The 25757-nt window shown below is 44.5% G+C and overlaps 1 protein-coding gene across 15 annotated transcripts in view; it reads left to right on the top strand.

The window, feature by feature from the left end:
* Positions 1 to 25757, top strand: part of ABLIM1 (actin binding LIM protein 1) — a 390799-nt gene that overhangs the window by 193412 nt on the left and 171630 nt on the right. The window contains exon 1 of one of the 15 annotated variants that reach the window (XM_063710521.1): positions 14707 to 14824. The exons of 11 other annotated variants lie outside the window; for them this stretch is intronic. In XM_063710521.1, coding sequence (XP_063566591.1) covers positions 14722 to 14824 — 103 coding nt within the window. In that variant the 5' untranslated portion in view covers positions 14707 to 14721. Of the gene's footprint in view, positions 1 to 14706; positions 14825 to 25757 lie in introns of those variants that run through there. 3 more of the 15 variants (XM_063710523.1, XM_063710522.1, XM_063710527.1) reach the window with 3 other exon arrangements.

Below are 25757 nucleotides of genomic sequence, written 5' to 3'. Positions count from 1 at the left end.
GGACGAACACATACGCATACCCACAAGGCAAGTACTTTTTCTAGAGCAAGGTTTTTCAACCTCAGCATCACTGATATTTTGAGAGATAATTCTTCGTGATTCTGTCTTGTGCATTGTATGATGTTGAGCAGCAATCCTGACCTCTACATACCAGCAGCACTGACTTCTTACTCATGACAATCAAATATGTCTCCAGACATTAGCAAATGCCCTTTGGGGAGCAGGATTGCTCCAGTTTGAGAACTACAGCTGTAGAGAGCAGTGGGGTGCTAAGACACCTTGGTCACAGTTCTCTTTAAGGTTTAGATCAATGGATTCCCTTGAGCACAGAGGGTGACAGATGTGAACAATTTGTCTTTTTTCTTTTTTTGAAACAGAGTTTCACTCTTGTTGCCCAGGCTGGCATGCAATGGCCCTGTCTCAGCTCACTGCAACCTCTGCCTCCCAGGTTCAAGTGATTCTCCTGCCTCAGCCTCCTGAGTAGCTGGGATTACAGGCGTGCACGACCACGCCCGGCTAATTTTGTATTTTTATTAGAGATGGGGTTTCACCATGTTGGCCAGGCTGGTCTCGAACTGCTGACATCAGGTGATCCACCCGCTTCGGCCTCCCAAAGTGCTGGGATTACAGGCAAGAGCCACCATGCCCGGGCTAAGATGTGAACAATTTGTATGGAAAATCAATCAGACCACCACAGCTCCTCCTTGATGCCATTTAGCTTTTGGCAGAAACAGATGCTTCAAATAATAAAGCTGCAGAAGGCCTAAGAAAGGCCTTCCTCTTTGTTTATGGGCCTTATTTCCCAGCTCATTTCAGTTGTTGAAAATGGAAGAATCCTCTTCATCAAAGTAGATATGTCTACAGAGATGTTCTAGCTTAGTTCTTTCTTTTCCTTTAGGATTCTGTAAGCCCCATTCTGGTCAGGAAACTTCCCTATTCTGTTATCATCTCCTGCTTGCCCTTTCTGTGTTAGGCAAAGTGCTGGGTACTCAGAAAGCTCTCAAGGGTTTAGAAGATACAACAGCTGCCCTTTGCTTCTTTACCACCTGTCGAGGAAGTAAATAAGCTCACAAATAACTAATATTATGTAGATGTTTAAAGAGGCATTGGTACAGTGCTCTGGCAGGTCAAAGGTGGGAGACTTAGCTTCCAAGTATGCCGATCAGGAAAGACTCCCTGAAGCAGGCAGCTCTTAAACTGAGGCTTTAAAGACTGTGGATATGTGGACATATAATAAATTGAAATGAAAAGAGAATGATAGATTTGAGAGAAGCCACCATATTAAAATTGATGGGGCCTGACAACAGGTTGGGTGATTGTAATGAGAAGGATTCAGAACAAATGATCTTAAAGTTTTGAGTCCAAGTAGCTCAGGTATCAGTTTGCTAGTGGCACTGCAACAAAGTACCACAGACTGAGCGGCTTAAACCACAGAAATGTATTGTCTCACAGTTCTGGAAGCTACAAGCCTGAGGTCAAGGTGTTGGCTGAGATGGTTCCTTCTGAGGGCTGTCAGGAGAATCTGTCCTATGCTTCTCCCTGGCTTCTGGAGGTTTGCTGGTAATCTTTGGTGTTCCTTGGCTTATAGAAGCAACTGCCTTCATGTTCACAGGGCATTCTCCCTGTGTGCCTATCTGACTCCATGTTTCCCCTTTTTAAAAGGACACCAGTCCCAATGCATTAAGGCCCACCCTAATGATCTCATTTTAACTTGGTCACCACTGTAAAGACCCTATCTCCAAATAAGGCCACATTCTGAGATACTGGGGGTTCGGACTTCAATAGATGAGTTTGGAGGGTGATGCAGTCCAACCCATTACACGCAGGCATCAGTGTTAGATGTGGCCAGGCTTGGGAAGGAGAACTGAAGAGGAGCAGAGTGGAATCGGATGTGGATGGGAGAGAGTTTCTAGTGGTGAAGAGGAAGGGAGGAGGTCGGTGGGAGGAAGGAGATGAGCTCAGTTTTATAGACCTTAAGCCAGCGTTCGGGATAAAGGACTGGGGAGTGATCAGAAGTGAGTAGTCCAGTTCATACCTCTTAGGCAGACTCTGAGATTTCTTGGCCGATTTGTACAAACTTGCTACAATCTACCTTAAGGAAGATAACATTAGAAACAGGCCTTGCTTTCCCTTTGGAATAACAGGAGGCATTCAGATGTTAGGCATCAACAGGGAAGCCAACACCACACCTTTCTGCCTCAAGCTGCTGGGTCTAGCACCCTTTATGGTTTGATAGTAGCCTCTTCCTGCCACATCCAAAAGCCACTGCAGCCTTGTTCTTGGCAGCTCCTGAGAACAGTGATGTACTGTGTCTCAAATGTGACCTACACCCTGGCACCAAAGTTATCCTTTTAGGACACTGAATCATTTCCCAGCTCAAAAACCCAAATAAATGACAAGGTAAGGTTCAAAGCTTCCTGCTTGTCATGCGGGGTTCTCCTCAAGACCTTAAAATTCCTCCTCCCTGCTTACTTCTAAAAAAATGTTCTTCTAAGCCAATCTTATTTTATTTTCATTTTAATGTTATTATTAAATCTGTCAGTGATTGAACACATACTAAATGGCAGAGCTTCATATACAATGTCTTTAATCTTTGAACCCATCAAGGTAAGTAGTATCTTCCCCCTAATAGGTGAGGGAAAGGAGACTCACAGGAGGTCAGAGATCACTTAGCTAGCATGTAGAAAAGCTAAATTTTCTATCCATTTTTCTGCCTATCTGGCTCCAAAACCAGTGCTAATGTCCACCCTGAGCCCTTTTACCTTTTGAATGACCACAGGGGTGGTATTTTCTGCTCTAACCTCAGTCATACTGTCTACCTGCCTTGTGAGACATACTGTACCCCCCCTTTTATGTATGTATCAAAGATCTAACTCAAGTTTGGCTTCCTTATAGAGCTCCTTGAAGGCGCATCCCTTCTGCGAATTCTTCTAGAATTACTCTGTGCACCTAAGTAAACACCAGATAAACAACAGTTGTTACCTGTGCAACTTAGGACAGTGCTCTTTTTCTCAAGTATTTGACTTCATATGCAGTCTTGTAAAACAACCTTAGGAGCTGTGAAGTGTTGCTGCCTCTAATGCTGTCTGCCTTCCCAAAACACACACCCACACAGACACCACCCACTCAGATGCATGCACGCTGCCTGGTGTAGTCAATGCCCACTTCTATTCCATCTTCAGGAAAGGCTAAGAACAGTAGGTTTTTCACTGTGGTGTAATAATTCCTCATGTGTGCAATGACTATTGAGTCGCTATCCAGGCATCTTCTTTCACATATGCTAGCCACTCCTAGCCACGGGTTGAAGTTTAATGCCTCACCCCTACCTGCCCTTGGATTTGTCTTAACTTCAAAAGCCCCAATCTTTTAAAGGGGATACCACCAACAAGGTCATTTCCTAAGTAAGGTCTAAAGGGAAGTGATAGATTAAAGGAGACACTACAAGGCTACAACTTTCAGAATAAATTGTTCTTGATCAGTGACATTCACACTACTCAACTGTGAATTTCCCATCTTTGTGGGGAGGGGTGCTCCAGTTTTTGTCATCATATTCTGCTTGAGAGAAACCAATCCAAGTGTGAATTGCTCGTACTATTTTATAAATGAAAGTGTTACTCTTACCAGGAAGTGTGGCTCTGCTTCACTCCAGAAGTACTGTCTGAATAATGGGATTTCCAAAGCTAAAGGAAAGGATTTCACATGTTTAAAAGAAAAAAAAAAAATCATAGCAAATCTCCTGCCCTCTAACACCAACTAATTGATGTCTAAAAAATGTTTATCCAGAGAGAAAAAGATGTCATTTCTACAATATAAATAAATATGAGAGAAGGAATACATTGACTTGAATGTGTTCAAGGCTCTTGAGGGCAATTTTTGATGACAGGAATGGAGTCAAGAATATGTAGACAGTGGGCATCTGAAATGGAGGTTGGGCCTCATCTACTGTTAGCTACTGTCAGACTTTGGAGGTGGTATTGCTTCTTGCCTTTCCCATGCCAGGCCAAATGACCAGGAAGGATGAACAACTTGTATTGCATCACAGAGAGTTTCTTTTAAAGAACGACAAATTGACTTTTCCAAATTCCTGCAGAAGATGTACTGCAAGAGACTCACCCCACCAAGAAGCATATCTTGGCATTTGATTCATTTTGAGGAGGTGGCCCTCTTTGCCATCGCATTCACAGCCCTAGGGGTCAAGAAAGAGGATCCTGGTATTGTTGGCTTCTCCTATGCCAAAGTCAAAGTGCTGAGTGTTTTCCTGAGCCAGCATTAAAGAGCTGGAGAACTTTTCAGAAGGTTCAGTGATCAGTGAGTGGTGCAGGATTTCTTCCCATTGTGGTTGAGTTTGATCCGGGCGCACCACAGTAAAAACCAGCCCAGCTTCCTATTTCATTGTGTGTTTGTCTGATGGTGACTCATACCGAGAGGTATGTTTATCCCAAACTGGCAGGAGCTGTGTATTCAAGGGCAAATTTTGTGAACAGTGGGGAGAGCGAAAATTTGTTATGCATGACCTCTTTTCTCTGAAACATTGTATTTGTGCTCAGACTGACATAATTAATGTTATTATGGTCCAATGTCCCCTGGGGGTGGACCAGGGGTGAGTTTGTGTGTCCCTGTTGCAATCAAACAGGCTGGCTTGTTTGAATACTTGCATTTAACTATGAAGATCCTGGCTTTTTTAATACTTCTAAGGAAATTACTGTCTAGGACAGTGCTTCTCAAATTTCAACTGGGATCAGAATCATCTGGAAGGCTTGTGAAAACACAGATTTCTGGGCCCTGCCCTCAGAGTTTCTGATTCAGTAGGTCTGGGAGAAGGCCTGAGATTTTGCATTTCTAACACTTCCCAGATAATGTTGATGTTCTTGATTCAGGGACCACATTTTGACACTGTGCAGGTAATCTGTCATTTCTGTGGGTAAAATGACCAGCCCTACAGGTGGGTAAGTCAAAATTTTTATAGAAGTAGCTTCTTCATTCCCCTTTGCAAATATCATCTTGCTCACCATGCACAGATGGCAAAAAGAAGGTAAGGAACATCACTGTCACTCTGGCTCTCCAGCAGGATGAAACAAAGCCATGTTTCATAATGAAGCAGACCTGTGAGATCCCAGTGGCCAAGAAACTGCTGTCAGTATATGATACTGGGAGCAAAGGTTGGCAGGAAGTTTAAGTTACTTTTTCATGGGGACGAGTTGGGGCTCAGCGTGACTTGGAGAAGGCAATGTTAATTCAGAATGAAGGCACAGGTGTGCATATTCTGCAGGCATCACTCCTATGTCTCCAAGACTTAGATGAGCATGTTTACCTGGAATCGTAGAGCTGTTTGGAATTTTTGAGTAAAAGTTCATTAACAATACAAAAATTAGCCAGGCCTGGTGATGCATGCCTATAGTCTTAGCTACTCAGGAAGCTGAGGTGGGAGGATGGCTTAAGCCTAGGAGGCAGAGGTTGCAGTGAGCTGAGATCGCCATGCACTCCAGCCTGAGCAGTAGAGCCAGACCTTGTCTCAGAAAACAAAGGAAAAAAAAGGAAAAGAGTTAATCAGCTATCTTGGCTCACAAAGGCTACCACTCCCTCTTTAATCTTTGAGGAATTGAAATATGTTGTTTAGGCTTGGAGTGTTTCATTTACTACCACTGTACAATATTTACTGTTCATTTGGTGGAAGTAGATCATCATAAAGGCCTTTATCCTCCTTGTCTTTATGCTGAGCAGGTTAGGAGAAGGAAGAAGAGGAGGGTTTGGTCTTGCTGTCTCAGGGGTGGCAGAGGTAGAAGAAAATCTGTCTGCAAGGGGATCTGTGCAGTTCAAACCCGTGTTGTTCGAGTCAACTGCATTCTGTCTGTGTTCTAGTAGTCTGTATTTTTTCTTCTGTTTATTTCTGTTGTTCTCTATTTGAAACATGAGAAGGGAAAAGTTTAAGAAGAATTAAGAAAAATGGGTCAGGCACAGTGGCTTATACCTATAATCCCAGCACTTTGGGAGGCTAAAGCAGGCAGATCACTTGAGCTCGGAAGTGTGAGACCCTGTCTCTCCAAAAAACAAAATTCCCCGCCCCCCCCAAAAAAAATTAGCCATGCATGGTGGTGTGTTCCTGTAGTCCCAGCTACTTAAGAGGCTGCAGTGGTGGGAGGATCATCTGAGCCTGGAGGTCGAGGATGCGATGAGCCATGAGCGTGCCATTGCACTCCAGCCTGGGCAATAGAGTGAGACCCTGTCTCAAAAAAAATAGAAAAGTGGATGATAGGAAAAGGTGGCAAGGTTGTTCCTCATTGGAGTGTCTGATGGGGAATGGGAGAGAAGGCTGAGTACTCCCTTCCTGGAAAAATGATAGGGGCTATGGGTCCCTGGGTACATGGACCATCTCATAGTGACACATGAGCTAGCTGGGTGTCCACTGGACTGCTGCCATGTGCCACTTAAGGGACCCCTTCTGAATGGCCATCAAGGAGCAGTTTTAGGACTGATGGGGATTGGAGTCCGCAGGACGAGAGCCCAGTTATGCTGAGCTCTAAAGAAGGAGTGGATGCCCCTCTGTCCCTGCTTACCTGGAAAGTGCTACCACTTCTGGCATGTGTAGAGGTCCTAGCCTAAAACTCAGAAATAGCAATGAGCCATAGCGAAGGGCTTCTAGTAGTGGCCTGATCACATTACAATTTTCTTGAGGTCTCTTATCTGTGAGGCACTTCGAGAATAACTCGACACACTGGAAAGATCCTACATTTAGTGGATGAATGGGTTAGCAGGTGTTGAGAGGGATGCTGATGGAGAATGCAAAATGGAGGGGACACCAGGTGATAGAACGGGGGTGAACAATCTTCTATGGGGGTTCTAAGGAAGGAAGAGCTATAGTCCCAAGGGAATCAGAAAAGGCTTTATGGAAAAGGGGGCATTTAAGATTGGTATTTGAGGAGTTCTGTAGGTTTCTTAATGTTGGGGATGGTGTTTGATTCAACCTATATTCATTACACAGTGTCTGCTCCATAGTAAGCACTCAATGAATGTTGAATGAACTAATAAGTGAATGAATGAGGTGTATGGGTTGGGGAGATGGTTATTCTTATTTGGGAAATTTTTTTTAGACTCTAATGTGAGATAAGCCATCTAGATATAGCAACACATAAAATGCAGTTCTTGACCTGAAAGCACTCACTTTCTAGCAAGAAACAGACACACATAGATAAGTCATTATGATACAAAGTGAAATGTACTCAAAGGGGAACTATGAAAGTAATATGGGACTGCAGGACAGAAAGTGATGAATGCTGTTGGATGGTCATGGAGGACTGGGCTTTGAAGGATGAACAGGAATGCAATAGTGGATAAAAAGAGGATGGCGAGAAAGGCACTCAAGTGGGTAAAACAGAAGCAATAAAGTATGCCTCCTGTCTGAGGATTTGCAAGCAGCTCAGTTTAGCATTTTGGCCACATCATACAGCAATGGACATAAGGAGAGGTAAGTAGGGGCGTTTTGTGGGTCACGTTGAGCTAAGGATGATTAGAACTGGGGTCAGACGTATGGATGCCCCGAGAATCAGGCAGGTGACCTGAGTGGAGCCTGGGGCAAACTACAGAGCATGGCCCTCCCTAAAGGGAAGAGTTACTTTGTCCTTCATCCTAGGTTCCACGGAGGGATGCAGGTCAAGTTGCCAGGCCTTGCAGTTTTCAAGAGCAGCTGGAAATAGGGATTTTTATGTAACATCTCCAGATGTTTAAATATTGGCAAATGATTTCACTTTCTCTTTAAAGAATATTGTGTGTGGCCAGGCACAGTGGCTCATGCCTGTAATTCCAACACTTTGGGAGGCTGAGGTGGGCAGATCACTTGAGGTCAGGAGTTCAAGACCAGCCTGGGCAACATGGTGAAACCCTGTCTCTACTAAAAATACAAAAAAATTAGCTGGGCCTGATGGTGCATAACTGTAATTCCAGCTACTCGGGAGGCTGAGGCAGAAGAATCGCTTGAACCCAGGAGGTGGAGGTTGCAGTGAGCCAAGATCACGCCACTGCACTCCAGCCTGGGCGATAGAGCGAGACTTCTTCTGAAGAAAAAAAAATATCGTGTGGGCCAAACAAAACATGTCTGTGGGTAGGACTCAGTCAAAGGGCCTCTCGATTATGGTTTGGAGTTTAATGACCTGTCCACCACGCCTACCCCAGGAAGAAACACACTTTTACACAGCAAGACTCAGGATTCATATACACATGCATATAAATGGCTGAAACAAAGCTCACATGAAGCAATACTTACCTTTACTCTCTGCTAGTTTCTTTTCTACTTTTTAAGTATGCCGGTGATGATCCATTAAACTTATTTTATGTTCCAGTGGTTCAAGACCCAAAGTTTGAAAAGCATTGGCTTAGACCCTCTACACTAACTAATTAAACTTTTATTGATGAAACAGAATAAGGTACTTCTGTGGGCAACCATGTTTCCATTCTGAGTACTCCTGTTATTGTGATAATAGGTATGTTTGGGTTACGTTGGGTTTCTTCACTTGCAACGGGACAGGTTTTGACAAAAGCATGTCTGAATCTTTCATTTGCCACTTTATCCTTAACAGAAGTTGGCCGGAATTTGGTGTCATCTGTCTTGGGTGCTTGATACCATTAAGAACTAACCCAACTGCTAAATTCAGAGTAAAATACTGTTTGAATTCCAGCTGGAAGTCCAAAGAAAATGCTCGTAGAGCCCATGTCAGCTTTCAAGCCTGGTATTTCTGGAATTGCTTTTTCAGTTGGGATCACTTTTCCCTATGAGTCTGCCTCTCCTCTTTGTGTTCACCACGCTCACCTTGTTTCCTTGCTTTTGCATCACAGCCAGGGAGGGAGGAGCAAGATCAGGACCAGGACTATCTGCCATGCATCGTCCCATCCCTCAGTGACCAGCTGTTCACCTACATTGTCGAGCATTACATGCTGGATAGCATCCATTTTTGACGTGTAAGAGCTTTTCCAGAAAAAAAATATCATTTCAGCCAGGCACAGTGGCTCACGCCTGTAATCCTAGCACTTTGGGAGGCCAAGGCAGGTGAATTGTTTGAGGTCAGGAGTTCGAGACCAGCCTGGGCAACATAGTGAAACCCCGTCTCTACTAAAAATAAAAAAATTAGCCAGGCATGGTGGTGCATGCCTGTAATCCCAGCTGCTCGGGAGGCTGAGGCAGGAGAATTGCTTGAACCCGGGAGGTGGAGGTTGCAGTGAGCTAAGATCGTGCCACTGCACTCCAGCCTGGGTGACAGAGCAAGACACTGTCTCAAAAAAAAAAAAAAAGGAAAGAAAGAAAAAGAAAAAAAAAAGAAAAAATATAATTTAAGGGCTTTGGAGAGAGTTCACCCCTCCCTCAGGAATGTCCAAAAGGTGAGTTGTAAGCAGGCCTTCCATGCAGCAGGAAAGGTTTAACCATTCCTTGGGTGCAGGGCATGTCTGTCATCACCCCTATCTTGACTTGAAAGCACCCTTGCAATATACAACAGGATTCAAAAAGCACTTGGACTTTTGCAACAAGAGCCCAGGAGTGGCTTCTTGCCATTGGAGAGAGTTGATATGATGGAGACACCCCCAGGGAAAGGCCACCCCTGCCGTGAAAACCACACGACCACAGTGAGGCAACACTAATATGGTAGTTTTGCATAATAAGTAGGCAAAGATGCCAACTACTAAACATGAATCAGGCAAGCAAGGCCAGCCAGAGAGTCGGCAGTCAACACAGTACTTTCAGGTTGGGGGCTAGCGTGGTGCAAGATGACCAGGAGCAGCATTGCAGATGAGATTGGAAGGCACCTTGTTGACAGGGCCTGTGCCTTGCCTCTCCAGGGCACTGCTCTCATCTGAGTTGGGGGCAGCACCCTCTGGAGTTGTGCAGCCACAGCCTGCACATCTTTACCCAGGGGCAGTGTGCTTCCAGGGAGCTGGCGCTGCAGTTGGTAGTGGGCAAATCACGTCTCTACCACTTCCTGGAGGACATAGAGCCAAGCTCCTAACCTGTCTCAGAGTCAGGGTTTTTTCAGTTAAAACAATACTGAGAACACCCAATTCTCTCTCCACATCAGGAGGTTTGATAAGTTATCTGGTGAGTTTGAGCATTGGAAAGAATTATTAGTAGATCACAACAAAATAGGTAGAAAACATGATGGATTATTCATCAGGAGCTAGGCAAGTGGGAGAAAGGGAAACGATTAAATCTAAGAGAACAAAAACCATTGTACAAGAAAGGGAATCTATTCCTAGGAAGCACTACAGAGTCTAGTAGAACAATAATTACATTGTCAAAGTGTAAAACAGTGACCATGGGTTTAACCAAAATTTGTGGTGTAGGCCTATCAGTAAGAGCCGAATCTTCACCTGCAGAAACAGGATGTCAGTAGCTAATGACTGAGTTGATATAAGCGTAGTGTTAAGAAAAAACACCAAAAGTTGAGCACATTTGCCTATAGGGGTTGGGAGGAGTGGGGCAGGCAATTACCATCAAGCATTATAAGCATATTTGTTTCTTTGGGTTTTTTCAACTTTTTCTTTCTTATAGAGACAGGGTCTTGCTATGTCACCCAAGCTGGTCTCAAACTCCTGAGCTCAAGCGATCCTACTGCCTTGTACTCCTAAAAGCTGGGATTACACATGTGAGCCACCGCCCACACTTAGCCTAAACTTTGATAAAAAATAAATAAATATGGGGTAAAAAACCCATACTTCCCACTCCATATCTTTATTGTTAGGGTTAATTTAAGTGAAACAGTGTGCGAAAATTTCAAATGTGGCCTGTGCCATGTGCTCAATAAATGTTAATGAAAGTCAGTTGGTCTGTGGAGTTTCTTTAAGCATCAGGGTAGAAGCACAGCCCAGAGCCAAAGGAATGGCCCGAGATCCCTTGCAGATAAAACAGGACTAAGAAGTAGATGGTGAGAAGCTGGGCACAGTGGCTCATGCCTGTAATCCCAGCACTTTGGGAGGGCGAGGCGGGTGGATTACCTGAGATCAAGAGTTTGAGACCAGCCTGGCCAATGTGGCGAAACCCCATCTCTACTAAAAATACAAAAAAAAAAAAATTAGCCCGACGTGTTGGCACTCACCTGTAATCCCAGCTACTCGGGAGGCTGAGGCAGGAGAATCGCTTGAACACGGGAGGCAGAGGTTGCAGTGAGCCAAGATCGCGCCATTGCACTCCAGCCTGGGCAACAAGAGCAAAACTCCATCTCAAAAAAAAAAAAAGTAGGTAGTGAGAAGAATTAAATTTGTAACCAGAAGGAGAGACAGTGTTCAACTGCCTTCGGCCAGGATTTTTCAGAGGCTGAATGCCCTTCACTATAGTATATATCCTTCTCTTTCTCACTTGCCCCTTGTGGTACAGCTGTCCTTCAGTTGCCTTGGTGGCTTTGTAAAATTATTCCCTAAAGCTTCAGGATTTCATAGGTTTGCCTAAAAAGTAAGTCGTGTTTATAAATGGGAGCTCTGCAACCAGTCTTCATGGGTTTGAATCCAGCTTGCCTGTTTACTAATTGTGCCACCTTGGGCAAGTCCCTTAACCTCCTGTTGCCTCAGTTTCCTCATCAGAAAATAAGGACAATAATAGTACCAATTAATAGGGTAATTTTGAAAATTGAATCAATTAATCCACGTAAAGCATTTAAAACAACGCCTGGTCACCGCATTGCCTCCCGGCACGTAGCTCAGTAATTGCTATTCCTTCTGTTACTACTGTCATTCCTTTCGACTGAGTAAAATCAGGACAATGTGTCCAATGAGATGGAGTTTAGTAACAGATTAGTTTGAGGATCCCGGAAAGTAAGTAGAGCTGAGATAGGTGAGTCAAGGAACCCAGGAGGGTCCACCACTTTCCACTGGACAGTGTCTTCCAGCTTGCCTAAGTAGAACAACGCTTTGTCACCTTTGTCATGCCACAGTACTCCAGGACCACATCAGTGGCTTCCTGTGGCCAGTAAGCTCTACTGTTCAGTGATAGAAATTCACCAAGGAACTGGACCTGTTGGATTTTCAGTGCCCAGATCCTTCGGGCAAGCAAGCTAATGAGACTGCTCTTTTTGTTGTGGAATGAAATGAGGTGGCTAATGATGCTTTGATGCAGGAACGTGATGGCATCATATGAACAGTTGTAAAGTGCTTGAGGCTGGAAGCCATGTGTGCTCAGGACACCCACTGGAGGAAGCTGCCCACCTGCTCTGCAGCAGTCCCTGCTGGCTGTTGGCTATAGGGGTTGGGAGGAGTGGGGCAGGCAATTACCATCATGCATTATAAGCATATTTGTTTCTTTGAGTTTTTTAAACTTTTTTTTCTTATAGAGACAGGGTCTTGCTATGTCTCCCAAGCTGGTCTCAAACTCCTGAGCTCAAGTGATCCTATTGCCTTGTACTCCCAAAATGCTGGGATTACACGTGTGAGCCACCGCCCACACTTAGCCTAAACTTTGATAAAAAATAAATAAATATGAGTAGAACACTACTCATCATGTCCTGTTCTGGGGACATGCCACTTAGCTTTTCCAAGGCTCTGGGGCCACCCAAACTCCTCCCTGCAAGTCAGGTCAGCCAGAAATTGTGCTTTGTTGTGTGGTTCTCATTCAGAGAGCTTAGCCAGGGTTGGTTTGAGACTGGTCCATCAGCTCCTTCCTTCAGCTGTTTTTTTTTTTTTTTTTTTTTTTTCTGAGTCAGAGACTCAAATGAGTCTTTTATCTTTTGTCATCGGTTGAGTGGTATTGACATCATTCAAATTACCTAACTGATAGTAGACACTGTTGGTGAACCCAAGGTATTTTTCTGACTTTCAGTTTCGCCCAAAGACTGTTGCTCTGGAAAAGAGACAGAAAGCCAGGCTGGTATTCAAAACATGAACATATTGAACATGCATTTATAGAGTGCTGACTTTGGGCATACAACGGTGCCAGACCCTGGTAATACAATGGCAGTTACCTTGTAATGGAGAAGATGGAAAAGAAAAAAGAAATAGAATGTTTAGACTGTGGTAAATATAAAGAGAGGAAACTGAGATGGGGGTCGGAGGGAGACTGCCTTTAACAAGGTAGTTCAGGGAGAAGTCTCAGAGGAGGTGACCTAGAAGCTTGAGGGTGTGACCAGAAGGAGGAGAGGGAGCTGGGCTCGCAAACAGCTGGGGAAGAGCCTTCTGGGCAGGGAAAAGCATGCCTGGAGATCTTGAAGCAGCAAGAGCCAGAGCTTGGGAGGATGTGGAAAGAGTGTGAGAAGAGGCTGGAAGAGGTGGTGGGGCCAGAGCGCATCTTCCATAGGGCAGTGAAAGAAGGATTAGTGGAGTGATCTGTTTATATTATGCACTTAAAAGATCATTCTGGTTGTTGCATGGCAAAGGGATTTAACAAATGAGTTGACAGTCCACACTATTTGAAGATACATACTTGTGTTTTTCTTTCTTTCTTTTTTTTTTTTTTTTTTTTTTTTGAGACAGAGTTTTGCTCTTATTTCCCAGACTGGAGTGCAATGGCATGATCACGGCTCACTGCAATCTCTGCCCCCCAGGTCCAAGCGATTCTCTGGCTTCAGCCTCCCAAGTAGCTGGGATTACAGGTGTGCACCACCATACCTGGCTAATTTTGTATTTTTAGTAGAGATGGGGTTTCTCCATGTTGGTCAGACTGGTCTCGTCCCAACCTCAGGTGATCCACCCGCCTTGGCCTCCCAAAGTGCTGGGATTACAGACGTGAGCCACCACGCCCAGCCCACACTTGTGTTTTTCATAGCTGTGCCCTGAACCCCTCCTAGCACCTTACTTTAGTGAGGGATCAATTACTCATAGGGATATCCTAATGTTTCTAATTTTCTAGCAAATCTCTGGTGCTGACACTGGTGTTGACATTCGTCTAGGCAAGTTGTGTTTGTGAAAACTCCCATGTGAGTGGGGCACTGGTCTGATGGCATCTCGTTCAGATTTTTTTATATCTGTCTTGTTATGGGCTCTTTCCTAAAAAGGTAGCAGAGATGTAATGATATTGAGGACATTTGCTGGGGTGGGGATGTGTTGGTGAAAAACATGTCTAATACTTTAGTGGGGAGGATGGCATGCATTAATAAGGTGTAGGAGGTGCAATCTCAGCCCACTGCAACCTCTGCCTCCCGGGTTCAAGCGATTCTCCTGTCTCAGCCTCCCCAGTAGCTGGGATTACTGGTGTGTGCCATCACACCTGGCTAATTTTTGTATTTTTAGTAGAGACTGGGTTTTGCCATGTTGGCCAGGTTGGCCTGGAACTCCTGACCTCAGGTGATCCACCTGCCTCGGCCTCCCAACGTGCTGGGAGTACAGGTGTAAGCCACCGCACCCGGCCTATTTTCCAAGTGTTGGAAGGTTACATTTAGGAGTTCCATGGAGGGATTTAAAAATTTTTTCTTCCTCTCCCTTCTCCTCCCAGTCCCATGTTGGATTTTAACATGTTTTTTCTTTTCAAGCCATAGTCTTCACTAAGTGCTTTGTTAAACTTTGGGAGATAATCTTTTCTTCTCCACTCAAGCAGAGGCCATTCTGAAGGTAAATAAGAGAATGATCAACCACCAGGGTTATGCTCACTTGTCACCGGGATGAACAGAAGAATACCTAGCAAGGTGACAGATTATATGTGTTTGCATTTTCTTGCAGAGGTTACACCCAGCAAAATTAGGTCATAAGAGAGCTTGAGGGAGCCTGAAGTTCAGGTCTGGGAGGAGTCAGGAGCCTAGGTGTTTAGAGAGTAGTTCTAGAATGTGTAGCATTCTAGAATGTCTGACATTGCAAGTTGGATGCTGTGAACACAGGTCTCATGCTTTCATCTCCCAGTGGGTGTGCAGACACTGGAGAGAACCAGGTGAGGGCAGGTTTGTGTCTTTATTCACAGTGCAAGAGCAAGAGTGCCTTTTCAGAAAGGGTTCACATTCTTGTTTCTGAAATTTATAAGCACTTGAGTGAAAAGCTTCACTCTGCAGTTTGGAATCAGTATAACCTTTGGCACAATGGTGTGCCGGTAAATGTTTAACAACCAGCTCTCCAGAGGGCAGGAAGAGGAAGGCCCTGATCTGTAAAGTTTGCCAGTTTCCGTGGTATAAATGCTTCCACTGCAGCCAATTTCAAGCTACCAAGGTGGAGTCAACCACACAGTTGGGAAGGGCTGGGCATAGCCGGCTCTCCCAAGCAGGTTAGAGCTCTCCACTGCAGGGGTGAATCCCTTAAAATTTTATTTTCTTCTCCCCAGAAACCCCCTTAAGATTTTCGAAGTACAATTTCTGTATCTGCAGAATCAGTATAATTGGGGTTGATGGGATCACAGGAGTTATTATCTTTGAATACCTTTTATAAATTGTGAAGTGCCACACATATATTAGCTTTTTTCATTAGTTTGTTTGAAATGCTGTTTTTAAGTACTTAATGATTCTGAGTATGTCCTGGAAGTAGAAGCAGCCAGAAAGAAAAGGCAAGGACAGCTGGGAGACTTCCTGTGCTGGAGACAGACAGTTTTGTGCCACAAAGAGACACCTCAATCAATATCGTAGTTCTTTGGTTTTTGGTTTTTGTTTTTCAAATTCCTCTGAGGTGTCTGGAATTGGAATTAGAGGGTAGAAGGTAATGGTGGTACCATGCTTAAGCTAAACCCTGTCTCAAGACCCTAGGCCATGTGACAATAGACTCTGACCCTCTCTCTTAACTTGTATTTCTGTAAATGGCTCAGATGGGACCACAATCCCTCCTACTCTCAGAGTCAGGATGGATGTGGCTCTCTTGTTGTCCATAAAGATGTGATGTTCTGCCAGCAGAGTTTAGACTGAAGCCAATGCCCATTTGTTAGACTGGATTCATTTCTAAGTAGAATTGCTGGTGCAGGGATAGTTTGAGATCCCTGGGTGACCTTAAAAGGTTCAATCAAATTTCAGAAGGGATTTTTGTAATGCTTCAGAAATTCCTGCTCATACAGGTTAGTGACAGTCTTTCCTGACATTCAGCTGACATGGGCATCTGTGTGCCAGGCTGAGGCTGTGGGGGCTCTGTCTTCGTCCATTTTGTGTTGCTAGAACATAATATCACAGATTGGATAATTTATAAAGAAACAGAATTTATTTCTTATGGTTCCTGAGGCTGGGAAGTCCAAGGTCAAGACATTTGTATCTGGCAAGGGCTTTCTTGTTGCGTTATCCCATGGTGGAGGCAGAAGAGCAAACTAGGGTGTGAGAGCGAGGATAGGGGCTGAACTTCATTCTTTTATCAGCAACCTGCTCCTGTGATAATTCACTCACTCCTGCTGTGATGGCATTAATCCATTCATGAGGGCAGAGCCTTTGTGACTGAATCACCTCTTAAAGGTCCCCCTCTTAACGTTTACAATGGCAATGAAATTTCAGCATGATTTTGGAGGGGACATTGAAACCATAGAAGGCTCCTAGGAGGATATGGCCTCACACTGTCTCTGCTACCACCATAGAAGGTAGGGCATGTATTCTTGGCCCCTTTTACAGTCTCAGGGAGGTTGAGGCATGTGTCAGCAAAGGCAGGACTGGGAATCCAGTCCCCTAATCTGAGGTCCCTTCTAATTACAATTAGAGAGAAGAGGTGGGAGTTGTATACAAATGGTTGAACATGGTCAGAGAAAGGCTAGGAGAGGTCGAAGAAGGGTGTCATTTCAGTGAGTCATCTCAATCAAAAGGTGTGTCAAAGGAGTCATGCTTTTAGGAGGAGGAGGAAAAGGCACCAAGCCAATTTTAAAATCCCTTTCTGAGCTTACCCTTCACATAGAGAAGGCAGGTGCAGCACATCAGAGCAAGTGCACCAAGTGATTTATAAGGAGGAAATTTCCTGGCTGAATTATGATAATCCTAGTACCTCTTTGCCTTGGGGGAATCAGATTAACTGGATTTGAGCAGAGGCTGTTTCTATAATCAGGAGTCCAGCTGACGGTTGCTGACAGCGTCTTTTATGTTTGGAGGAATAGCAAGGACCTATCACATAGCCACGGAAAAGGCAAATCAAGTATCAGAAGTATCAGAGTATCTTTTTTTTTTTTCTAGGCAGAGTCTCACCTGTCACCCAGGCTGGTGTGTAGTGGTGTGATCTCAGCTCAGCAACCTCTGCCTCCTGGGTTCAAGCAATTCTCCTGCCTCAGCCTCTCGAGTAGCTGCCATCTAGAGTACAGGCACCTGCCATCATGCCTGGCTAACTTTTGTATTTTTAGTAGAGAAGGGGTTTTGCCACGTTGGCCAGGCTGTTCTCGAACTCCTGACATCAGGTGATCCGCCCGCCTTGGCCTCCCAAAATGTTGGGATTAGAGGCATGAGCCACCATGCCCAGCCAAGTATCAGGGTATCTATATATTTTTTTTTTTTGAGATGGAGTCTTGCTCTGTCCCCAGGCTGGAGTGTGGTGGCACGATCTCAGCTCACTGCAACCTCCACCTCCCAGGTTCAAGTGGTTCTTCTGCCCCAGCCTCCTGAGTAGCTGGAATTACAGGTGTGTGCCACCACACCTGGCTAATCTTTTGTATTTTTGGTAGAGACAGGGTTTCACCATGTTGGCTAGGCTGGTCTCTAACTCCTGACCTCGTGATCTGCCTGCCTGGGCCTCCCAAAGTGCTGGAATTACAGACATGAGCCACCGCGCCCGGCCAGTATCAGGGTATCTTAACTGGTGAAAGCCACAAGTGGCAGGGAAGCCCACCATTGTACTGCCCATCCCCCCGGAGTGTTTGTGCCAACTAATAATTCTGTTTACCGAACTCACATGGTATAAGAAAATGAGGTTGTGGAAGCCAATTTAAGAGAAGGATCATTTTGGACAACTAATGACTGGGTAACTGTGTATGTAGCTTCAAGTAACTACCACTTGCCACAGCAGGAAATGGGCCTTTAGGTAAACTGCAAATTAAGCACTCTATGCATTTATTTAAACTGTTGAGTTTCTTGTTTTCTGGGCTCCATACTAGTGCCGGTCTAGCACAAAGAAAGGGAGTAGGAGGTGGGAGAGCGCACATCTCTGTGATATGTGTTTACAATTCAGTGGGAACCAATGGGGTAGAAGCAGAGAAAATATTCTAGGTAATGAAGCAGTCTCTCTCAAACATAGACTGCCATGAGAATAGGACTCCTGTCTTTAAGCAGAAGTCAACCTTACCATACAGAGGAGTATCTTAGGATTGCAAATCCAGACCAGTCTCAACCAGAGAGAGATTTCCAATCCTGGCCTCAGCTCAGGCTGGAGGTGGCCGAGAGGGTCCTCCCAATGGTGGGTCGTGTTTCCTTGCTATCTCACCCTGACTCTGTACATGTTCTTCTCCCATAAATGGCTGCAGCCTGGAAGAATTTCTGTTTGTACTTCAAGCATTGTTCCTCATCCGCGTATTGACTAGCAGGTGTTGCTTTTGGAATGATGATGCAGGTGGGCATTCACCAATTCTGAGCCATACACCCAGGGCCTAGTGAGGACATTAGACTAGCTTGATTTCCTTCTATGCTAGATAATCTTTTCCTGTGGAAATCCCTTACACAGTGCTTCCAAATGTGGCCAAAGTAAGACTGTTTCTTCTTAGCTGTATCTTTTTGGACAAGGTTTTTAACTCTTCTTAGCCTTGGTTTCCTCCTCTGCAAAACAGGAATTATGCAACAGTCCCTCGTATGGCAATTGTGACGCAGTTATTTTGATTGTGAGTAGCAATTAATTGTTATAGTGCCTGGAACATCATTAAGTATTCAGTACATTTTACTTGTTATAATAATATAGTAGTGTTCTGGAGTGATTTATTGCAAATGTCAGAAGTTCAGGACCCTGGACCTTCGCATGGGAGATGTCCCTATAGTGTTATTAGGGATAACCCTATTTTCCCTAATCCAAACATTGAACTGAGAAGTACAGAGATGACAACTCAGGCTATTTGATATTTGAAATCAATATCAGAACTATTTCAGACATTTGGAGGAATTGACCATTGAGCTTGCAGTTTTGTAGGGCCAGGATTATGAAATAAAAGCAAAAGAAACACAAACCAAGAGAAACATTGGTGATGGTACAGATATTCAGTGCTGGAGGACGTGGAGGAGAAGGAAATATTTTCTCAATCTAAGCCAGCATGAAAGCTTCAGAGAAGCACCAGGACCTGGGCTATGCCGTATGGGTCAAGTTTGATTTGAACAGATGGGGAGAAGAGAAACCACAGCAAGTGAGGTTACAGTGGGAGTGAAGGCACTGGCGAGAATGAAGATGCTAGACTAGAAAGTGGTCAGAAGGCCTTGCTCAAGGGAGATTTATAAATTAATACAAATAAATAGTAGAATATTTTAGTGCTTGGTCTGCAAAGTCAGACTGTCTGCGATCACATCACTTAGCACAGGGATAAGTACTCAGCAGAGGTAGTTGTTTCTTAAACACCTAAAAAGCTGACATGAGCCATGTTATTGAAGATCTCTGAAGTTAGGTAGAGAACTTTAGGCTTGATGATTTGGGACTGAGAGAGCTATTTGGAACTTTTTTTTTTTTTTTTTTTTTTTTTTGAGGCAGAGTCTCACCCAGGCTAGAGTGCAGTGGCACGATCTCGGCTCACTGCACCCTCCACCTCCCATGTTCAAGCGATTCTCCTGTCTCAGCCTCCTGAGTAGCTGGGATAACAGGCACCTGCCACCACACCCAGCTAATTTTTGCATTTTTAGTAGAGACTGGGTTTTGCCATGTTGACCAGGCTTGTCTGGAACTCCTGACCTCAGTTGATCCACCCGCCTTGGCCGCCCAAGGTGCTGGGATTACAGGTGTGAGCCACCGTGCCCAGCCTTTGTTTTTCTTTTTAAAATAAGCTTTATTTTGTTTGTTTGTTTGTTTTTTAAGACAGAGTTTCACTCTTGTTGCCCAGGATGGAGTGCAATGGCACGATCTCGGCTCACCACAACCTCCGCCTCCCAGGTTCAAGTGATTCTCCTGCCTCAGCCTCCTGAGTAGCTGGGATTACAGGCATGCGCCACCACGCCCAGCTAATTTTGTATTTTCAGTAGAGACAGGGTTTCTCTATGTTGGTCAGGCTGATCACGAACTCCCAACCTCAGGTGATCCGCCCGCCTCGGCCTCCCAAAGTGCTGGGATTACAGGCATGAGCCACTGCCCCCAGCCATCTTATTTATTTATTTTTTTTGGTGACAGACTTTTGTTCTTGTCTCCCAGGCTGGAATGCAATGGTGCGATCTCGCCTCACTGCAACCTCCACCTCCTGGGTTCAAACGATTCTCCTGCCTCAGCCTGCCAAGTAGCTGGGGCTACAGGCACATGCCAGAATGCCCAGCTGATTTTTGTATTTTTAGTAGAGGTGGGGTCTTACCATGTTGGCCAGGCTGGTCTTGAACTCCTCACCTCAAATGATCCACGCACCTTGGCTTCCCAGAATTCTGGGATTACAGGCATGAGCCAAGGTGCCCGGCCTATAAGCTTTATTTTCTTAAAACCATTTTAGATGAATAAAAAAATTGAGAAGATAATACAGGTATTTCCTATATATTCAACACTTGGTTTCCCCTGTTAGTAACATTTTGCGTTGGTGTAACACACTTGTTATAATTACTGGACCGTATTGGCACACTGTTATGAACTAAAGTCCACACTATTCAGATTTCCGTAGTTTTTACCTAATGTTCTTTCTCTGTTCTGGGATCCCATCCAGGATCCCACATTACGTTTAGTCATCACATCTCCGTAGGCTCCTCTTGGCTGTGATCATTTCTCAGACGTTCTTTGTTTTTTATGATCTTTACAATTTTGAAGAGTACTTGTCAGGTGTTTTTGTTTTGTAGAATGTCCCTCCATTTGGGATTTTTCTCATGATTTCATAGGGATTATGGGTTTTGTTTTGTTTTGTTTTTGGGAGGAAGACCACAGAAGCAAAGTGCCCATTTTCATCACATCATATCAAAGGTACATTCTGTCAACGTGACTTATCACTGTTGATGTTTACCTTGCTCACGTGGCTGGGGTATTGTCTGTCAGATTTCTCTATTGTAAAATTAGTCATTTTTTTCTTCCTATCCACATTGTACTCTTTGGGAGGAGATCACTATGTACAGCCCATACTTAAGGAGTGGGGAGTTAGGCTGCACCTCCTTGGGTAGAATACGCTTTGCTGGTTGCATCTGGAGAAAAACGCCAGGGGCCGGGCACGGTGGCTCACGCCTGTAATCCCAACACTTTGGGAGGCAGAGCCGGGTGGATCACGAGGTCAGGAGATGGAGACCATCCTGGCCAACATGGTGAAACCCCATCTCCACTAAAATACAAAAATTAGCTGAGCGTGGTGGTGCGCGCCTGTAGTCCCAGCTACTTGGGAGGCTGAGGCAGAGGAATCACTTGAACCCAGGAGGCAGAGATTGCAGTGACCCATGATCGCACCACTGCATTCCAGCCTGGTGACAGAGCGAAACTCAGTCTCGAAAAATAAAAAAGGGGGCAAGGGCATAGGGAATTTTCAGTAATCTGAGAAAAAGGAGTTGAGGGCCTGGGCTGCTGGGGTGAGAAAAGGGATTGAGGCACAGGGGATGTGAAGGTGGACAAAATTTGGTGGGAAATGAAAGAGAGGGCAGAATCAAGTTTCAAACACTGGTAATTAGGGGATTATTCTGGTATGAAGAGGTCTGGATTAGAAGTCACTGCACTAGGTGACTGCCAACTCTTTATTTCTTGGCTGTGCCACCTTGGATGAGTCACTTCATTCCTCTGAGCCTCAGTTTGTCTGTTTCTAAGAAGGGGTTGACAGCACCTGTTCTTCCTACCTGAGAACTCCTGTGAGAATGAAATGAGATAGAGAAGAGGAAAGGGCTTTGGAAGCCATCAAGCACTGTGTTGTTCCAAAGGCTTATAGGTTAGGGAGTGATGGTGCAGTGGGGAAGGAAGGGGGCTTGAGAGGGAGAATGTGTATGTTATCTGCAAGATACTGAGTATTTCAGATGACCCAGAGCAAGCTGTAACTAAGAGTACTCTGGGCCGGGTGCGGTGGCTTACACCTGTAATCTCAGCACTTTGGGAGGCCACGGCGGGCAGATCACAAGGTCGAGAGATCGAGACCATCCTGGCCAACATGGGGAAACTCCATCTCTACTAAAAATACAAAAATTAGCTGGGCGTGGTGGTGTGCACCTATAGTCCCAGTTACTAGGGAGGCTGAGGCAGAAGAATTGCTTGAACCCAGGAGGCAGAGGTTGCAGTGAGCTGACATCACACCACTGCACTCCCGCCTGGCGACAAAGCAAGACTCTGTCTCAACAAAAAAAAAAAAAAAAAAAAAAAAAAAAAAAAAATTGGACTCTGTCACAGGTTTGTGATATTTACCTGCTACTGCTAAGGAGATTTTTATTTCAAATATGCTTTCCCAGATGTTCTGTTTCTGGCAGTCTAGTTCCACAGTCTGTCCCCCAAAGAGAGGTAGCTTGGGCAAGATGAGGCTAGTTCTGGATTTGGAAAGAGGGACTCTGATTAGCTTTGTGGACTTCCTCTTATGACCTGCCATGGCCTCTGCTTGACTGCACTGAAGGTTACTGGGATTTCTTTAATGGTCTCATTCCCCCAGTCTCATTGCCTGAGATCGTTAATAGACATTCCAAAAGTAACACATCAAAAATGGCATTTTTGCTTTCTGTCCTGCACTGGAATTCGGAGACGTGGCTGATCTGCTTTGCTTGACTCTGAAAGACAGTGTGAAACTCCTCAGTAAGCCATGCAATTGGCTGCTTTAGCTGAGTAGTGAGAATTCCTCCAAACTGGGTATTCTGCAGTGGAGGAATCCCGTTACCTTTTCAGGCAGGTAGACTCTTGGCTCTTTGTAGGTATTTCCTCATTGTTCAGAGAGTGTGCAACCATGCTTTTGGTTTTTAATTGTACAATCCTTATTTAGGCAACAAAATTGATGAGCCATGGAAGGTTTGAACTGTGTCTGCTCAAGTTCCAGGGTATATCATTGACTAGTCGGTACAGTGGAAAGTGCTGGGAGCCTGAGTGCTAAGTATGCCTCTGCCAGTAACTCCTGATGACTTTGGGCAAGGAATGTAAACTCTTTGCTCCTCAGTTTCCCTATCAGTAAAATAAGTAGGGACCGCTTGGGCCTTGAAAGATGGAACAGTCAAGTAAATTTTGCAGCACAGCCAGTTGGCAGATAAGGGGAGTGCGGAATCAATGTCATGTCTGTATTGGAAATGACTCAGCATATTTCAAAATTGTAGCATCGAGTCAACAAACATACATGTGGTAATAACCAGACTGTCAAAGACAGTTATATAAAGTTAACCTCTTTATTCGTTTTGGAAAAGGAGAGATATTCCTTTCTTGACACTGACTTGAGTTGGGATGAAATAAGAACTGAATCTTTTGCTCTTTGGATGCTGCCCTTCTCTAGTAAGAAAAGCCCATTTCTTTACAAATAGGTTGTTCTGAGATGCCTAGGCTGTTGTGTGAAGGAAAGGCAAGTCTAGTCTCTGGGTGAAGGCAAAGCAAGTCATCTCTGGGCATGGGGGACTTTGTGGTGTAATGTATATTTCCAAAGGGAAACTCATGCAAAATGCAGATGCTGATCCCAGTTCTGACCTTGGTAGCTGGTGCCAGCATTGGCAGTGGCTCCTTTATTCGGACATAGAGAAAAGCCAAGAAGTGAAGTGATATTTTCCTTCCCTCATCATTACTCAGCATGACTGCCTTGCTTAGCAATAAGAAATTCCAGTGTCAAGAGAAACTGCAGTGCATTTTCTTATCCAAAAATGCATTCTCCTGTGTAGTCAAGAGATTCACTATGTTCTCATATTGTTGCTGAAGAGGATGGGCTTTTGAATTACTTTTGAAATTCTAGCTCTTCTCCATAGCTGGCGTATTCATATTGTCTGAATTCTAAAGGGAAATAGCTCTTAAATTGGAGTATGCGTAAGAATCACTTGAGTAGTTTACTAAAAAGGTAGATGCCTGACTCCCACTCCTAGTCACTGGGGCTGAAGAACCTGCATTTTTAATACATGGTACAGAAGGTTCTGATATGGGGGATCCATAGAGTTGCCTTGAGTGTTACCACCTGGGTGCCATGCTTAGTTATCAAAAACCTTATTGCTACGTGTGTCCCCTTTACAAGCCAAGCCCTAGCTGCTGCTTTTAGAACGGCACTTGAACTTGCCATATAAATTAGAGGCATAATGATAATACTTATAAAAATAATTATTTTTGACTTACAACAATTTTCTGATTTATACAAACAGCATGGAAGGAGCATGAACTTAGCAGTCAGAAAGGCCTGGGCGTGGATCTTTCAGCTTCCTCTGCTTCTTGGGCAGGTTGTTCAGCTCTGCGGCTCTGTTTCCTTATCTGTCAACTGTCAAATGGGAACAGTATTACTCACTTCACTGAGAGAGAGGGGTGGTGAGGATAGAATAAAGTGGCTTATGTAAACACCCTGCACTATGCGTGGCATTTAGTAGATGCCAATAAATACCACTTGTCTTCTTTCTTATAAGAAGCAGGAATTAACTTAAAAAACACAAGGACTTAAGGCAGATATTTTTAAGGAAAACTTTTTTTTTTTTTTTTTTTTGAGACAAAGTCTCACTCTTGTCCCCCAGGCTGGAGTGCAATGGTGCGATCTCGGCTCACTGCAACCTCTGCCTCCTGGGTTCAAGCGATTCTCCTGCCTCAGCCTCCTGAGTAGCTGGGATTACAGGCGCGTGCCACCACGCCAGGCTAATTTTGTATTTTTAGTAGAGACGGGGTTTCACCGTGTTGGCCAGGCTGGTCTCGAACTCCTGACCTCAGGTGATCCGCCCACCTCGGCCTCCCAAAGTGCTGAGATTACAGGTGTGAGCCACCGCGCCCAGCCAAGGAAAACTTTTCTTCTTTTTTTTTTTTTTTTTTTAATGTGCAAGGGATAGGTTTTTTGGCCTTCATACACATCACTTTAAAAGTCAGTCATTGTTTACAGATCTTGAGAGCATGTCCCTCCTTAATTCCTTTAGATAATAACTGAGTTATGTTGTAAATACAGGTTTTCAAGAGAGATCCCAGGAGGTAGATAAGGAATTGCAGGTGAATTGCAACCTTGGTATCTTTGTGGCCATTCCCAGTGTCCCTTGCAGAGAACACAGATCAGGTGTTCAGCCTGAAACTACACTTGCTCCTAGTCAGAATCTCACAAGAAGAACCTTGTTTCTCAGAAGTTAGCTAGTAATGGATTATTTGGACTATCTTGTTCAAACTCTTGCCAGGCAAAATGAGAACACTGCTGAGGTCTGAGAGAAACAGTGAACTATTATATTGTGGTATACAGCGGGCTCCTTGTTGTAAGGTGTTTTCTAAACTGAGTTTCAGCAATATCTGCCCACATCTACCCCCTGCTCAACCTGGTTTTACCTTTGGAGAGAAAATCATCTTTGTGTTGGTTGATTAATTTTAGGTTCAATGTTCTTGTCCCATATAATGCTCATGTCATTCCTTAAGGAGTATGTTTTTATATATCACCATGTTCCTCCTTCTGAGGCCCCACATCAAAAAAAGGAATTTGGTAACAAACACTGCCTATCTGCATTCTCTAGCTGGAGAAACTGCAAGTTAAATGAAGACTCTTGGTGAGCTCAAAGCCACAAGTGTCCCCTCACTGCCTTCTCTCCGGGCCTTTGTAAAGGGGAGGCTGTACATCCCAGTCCCAGGGCTGGGCAGTCACAGAACTTCTAGTCTCTGAAGGCCACACTCTGGAAACTAAGAGTATTCTTTTAGTATTCTCTTAGTATCCTTGTAAGCCCCATCATGTGATGTTAAGGTCTGAAAAG

This window comes from Gorilla gorilla, chromosome 8 (genome assembly GCF_029281585.2).
Source record: "Gorilla gorilla gorilla isolate KB3781 chromosome 8, NHGRI_mGorGor1-v2.1_pri, whole genome shotgun sequence".
NCBI classification, from domain to species: Eukaryota; Metazoa; Chordata; class Mammalia; order Primates; family Hominidae; genus Gorilla; species Gorilla gorilla.
The sequence above is the reverse complement of the archived record's forward strand: the minus strand, read 5'-3'. Positions and strand labels throughout refer to the sequence as shown.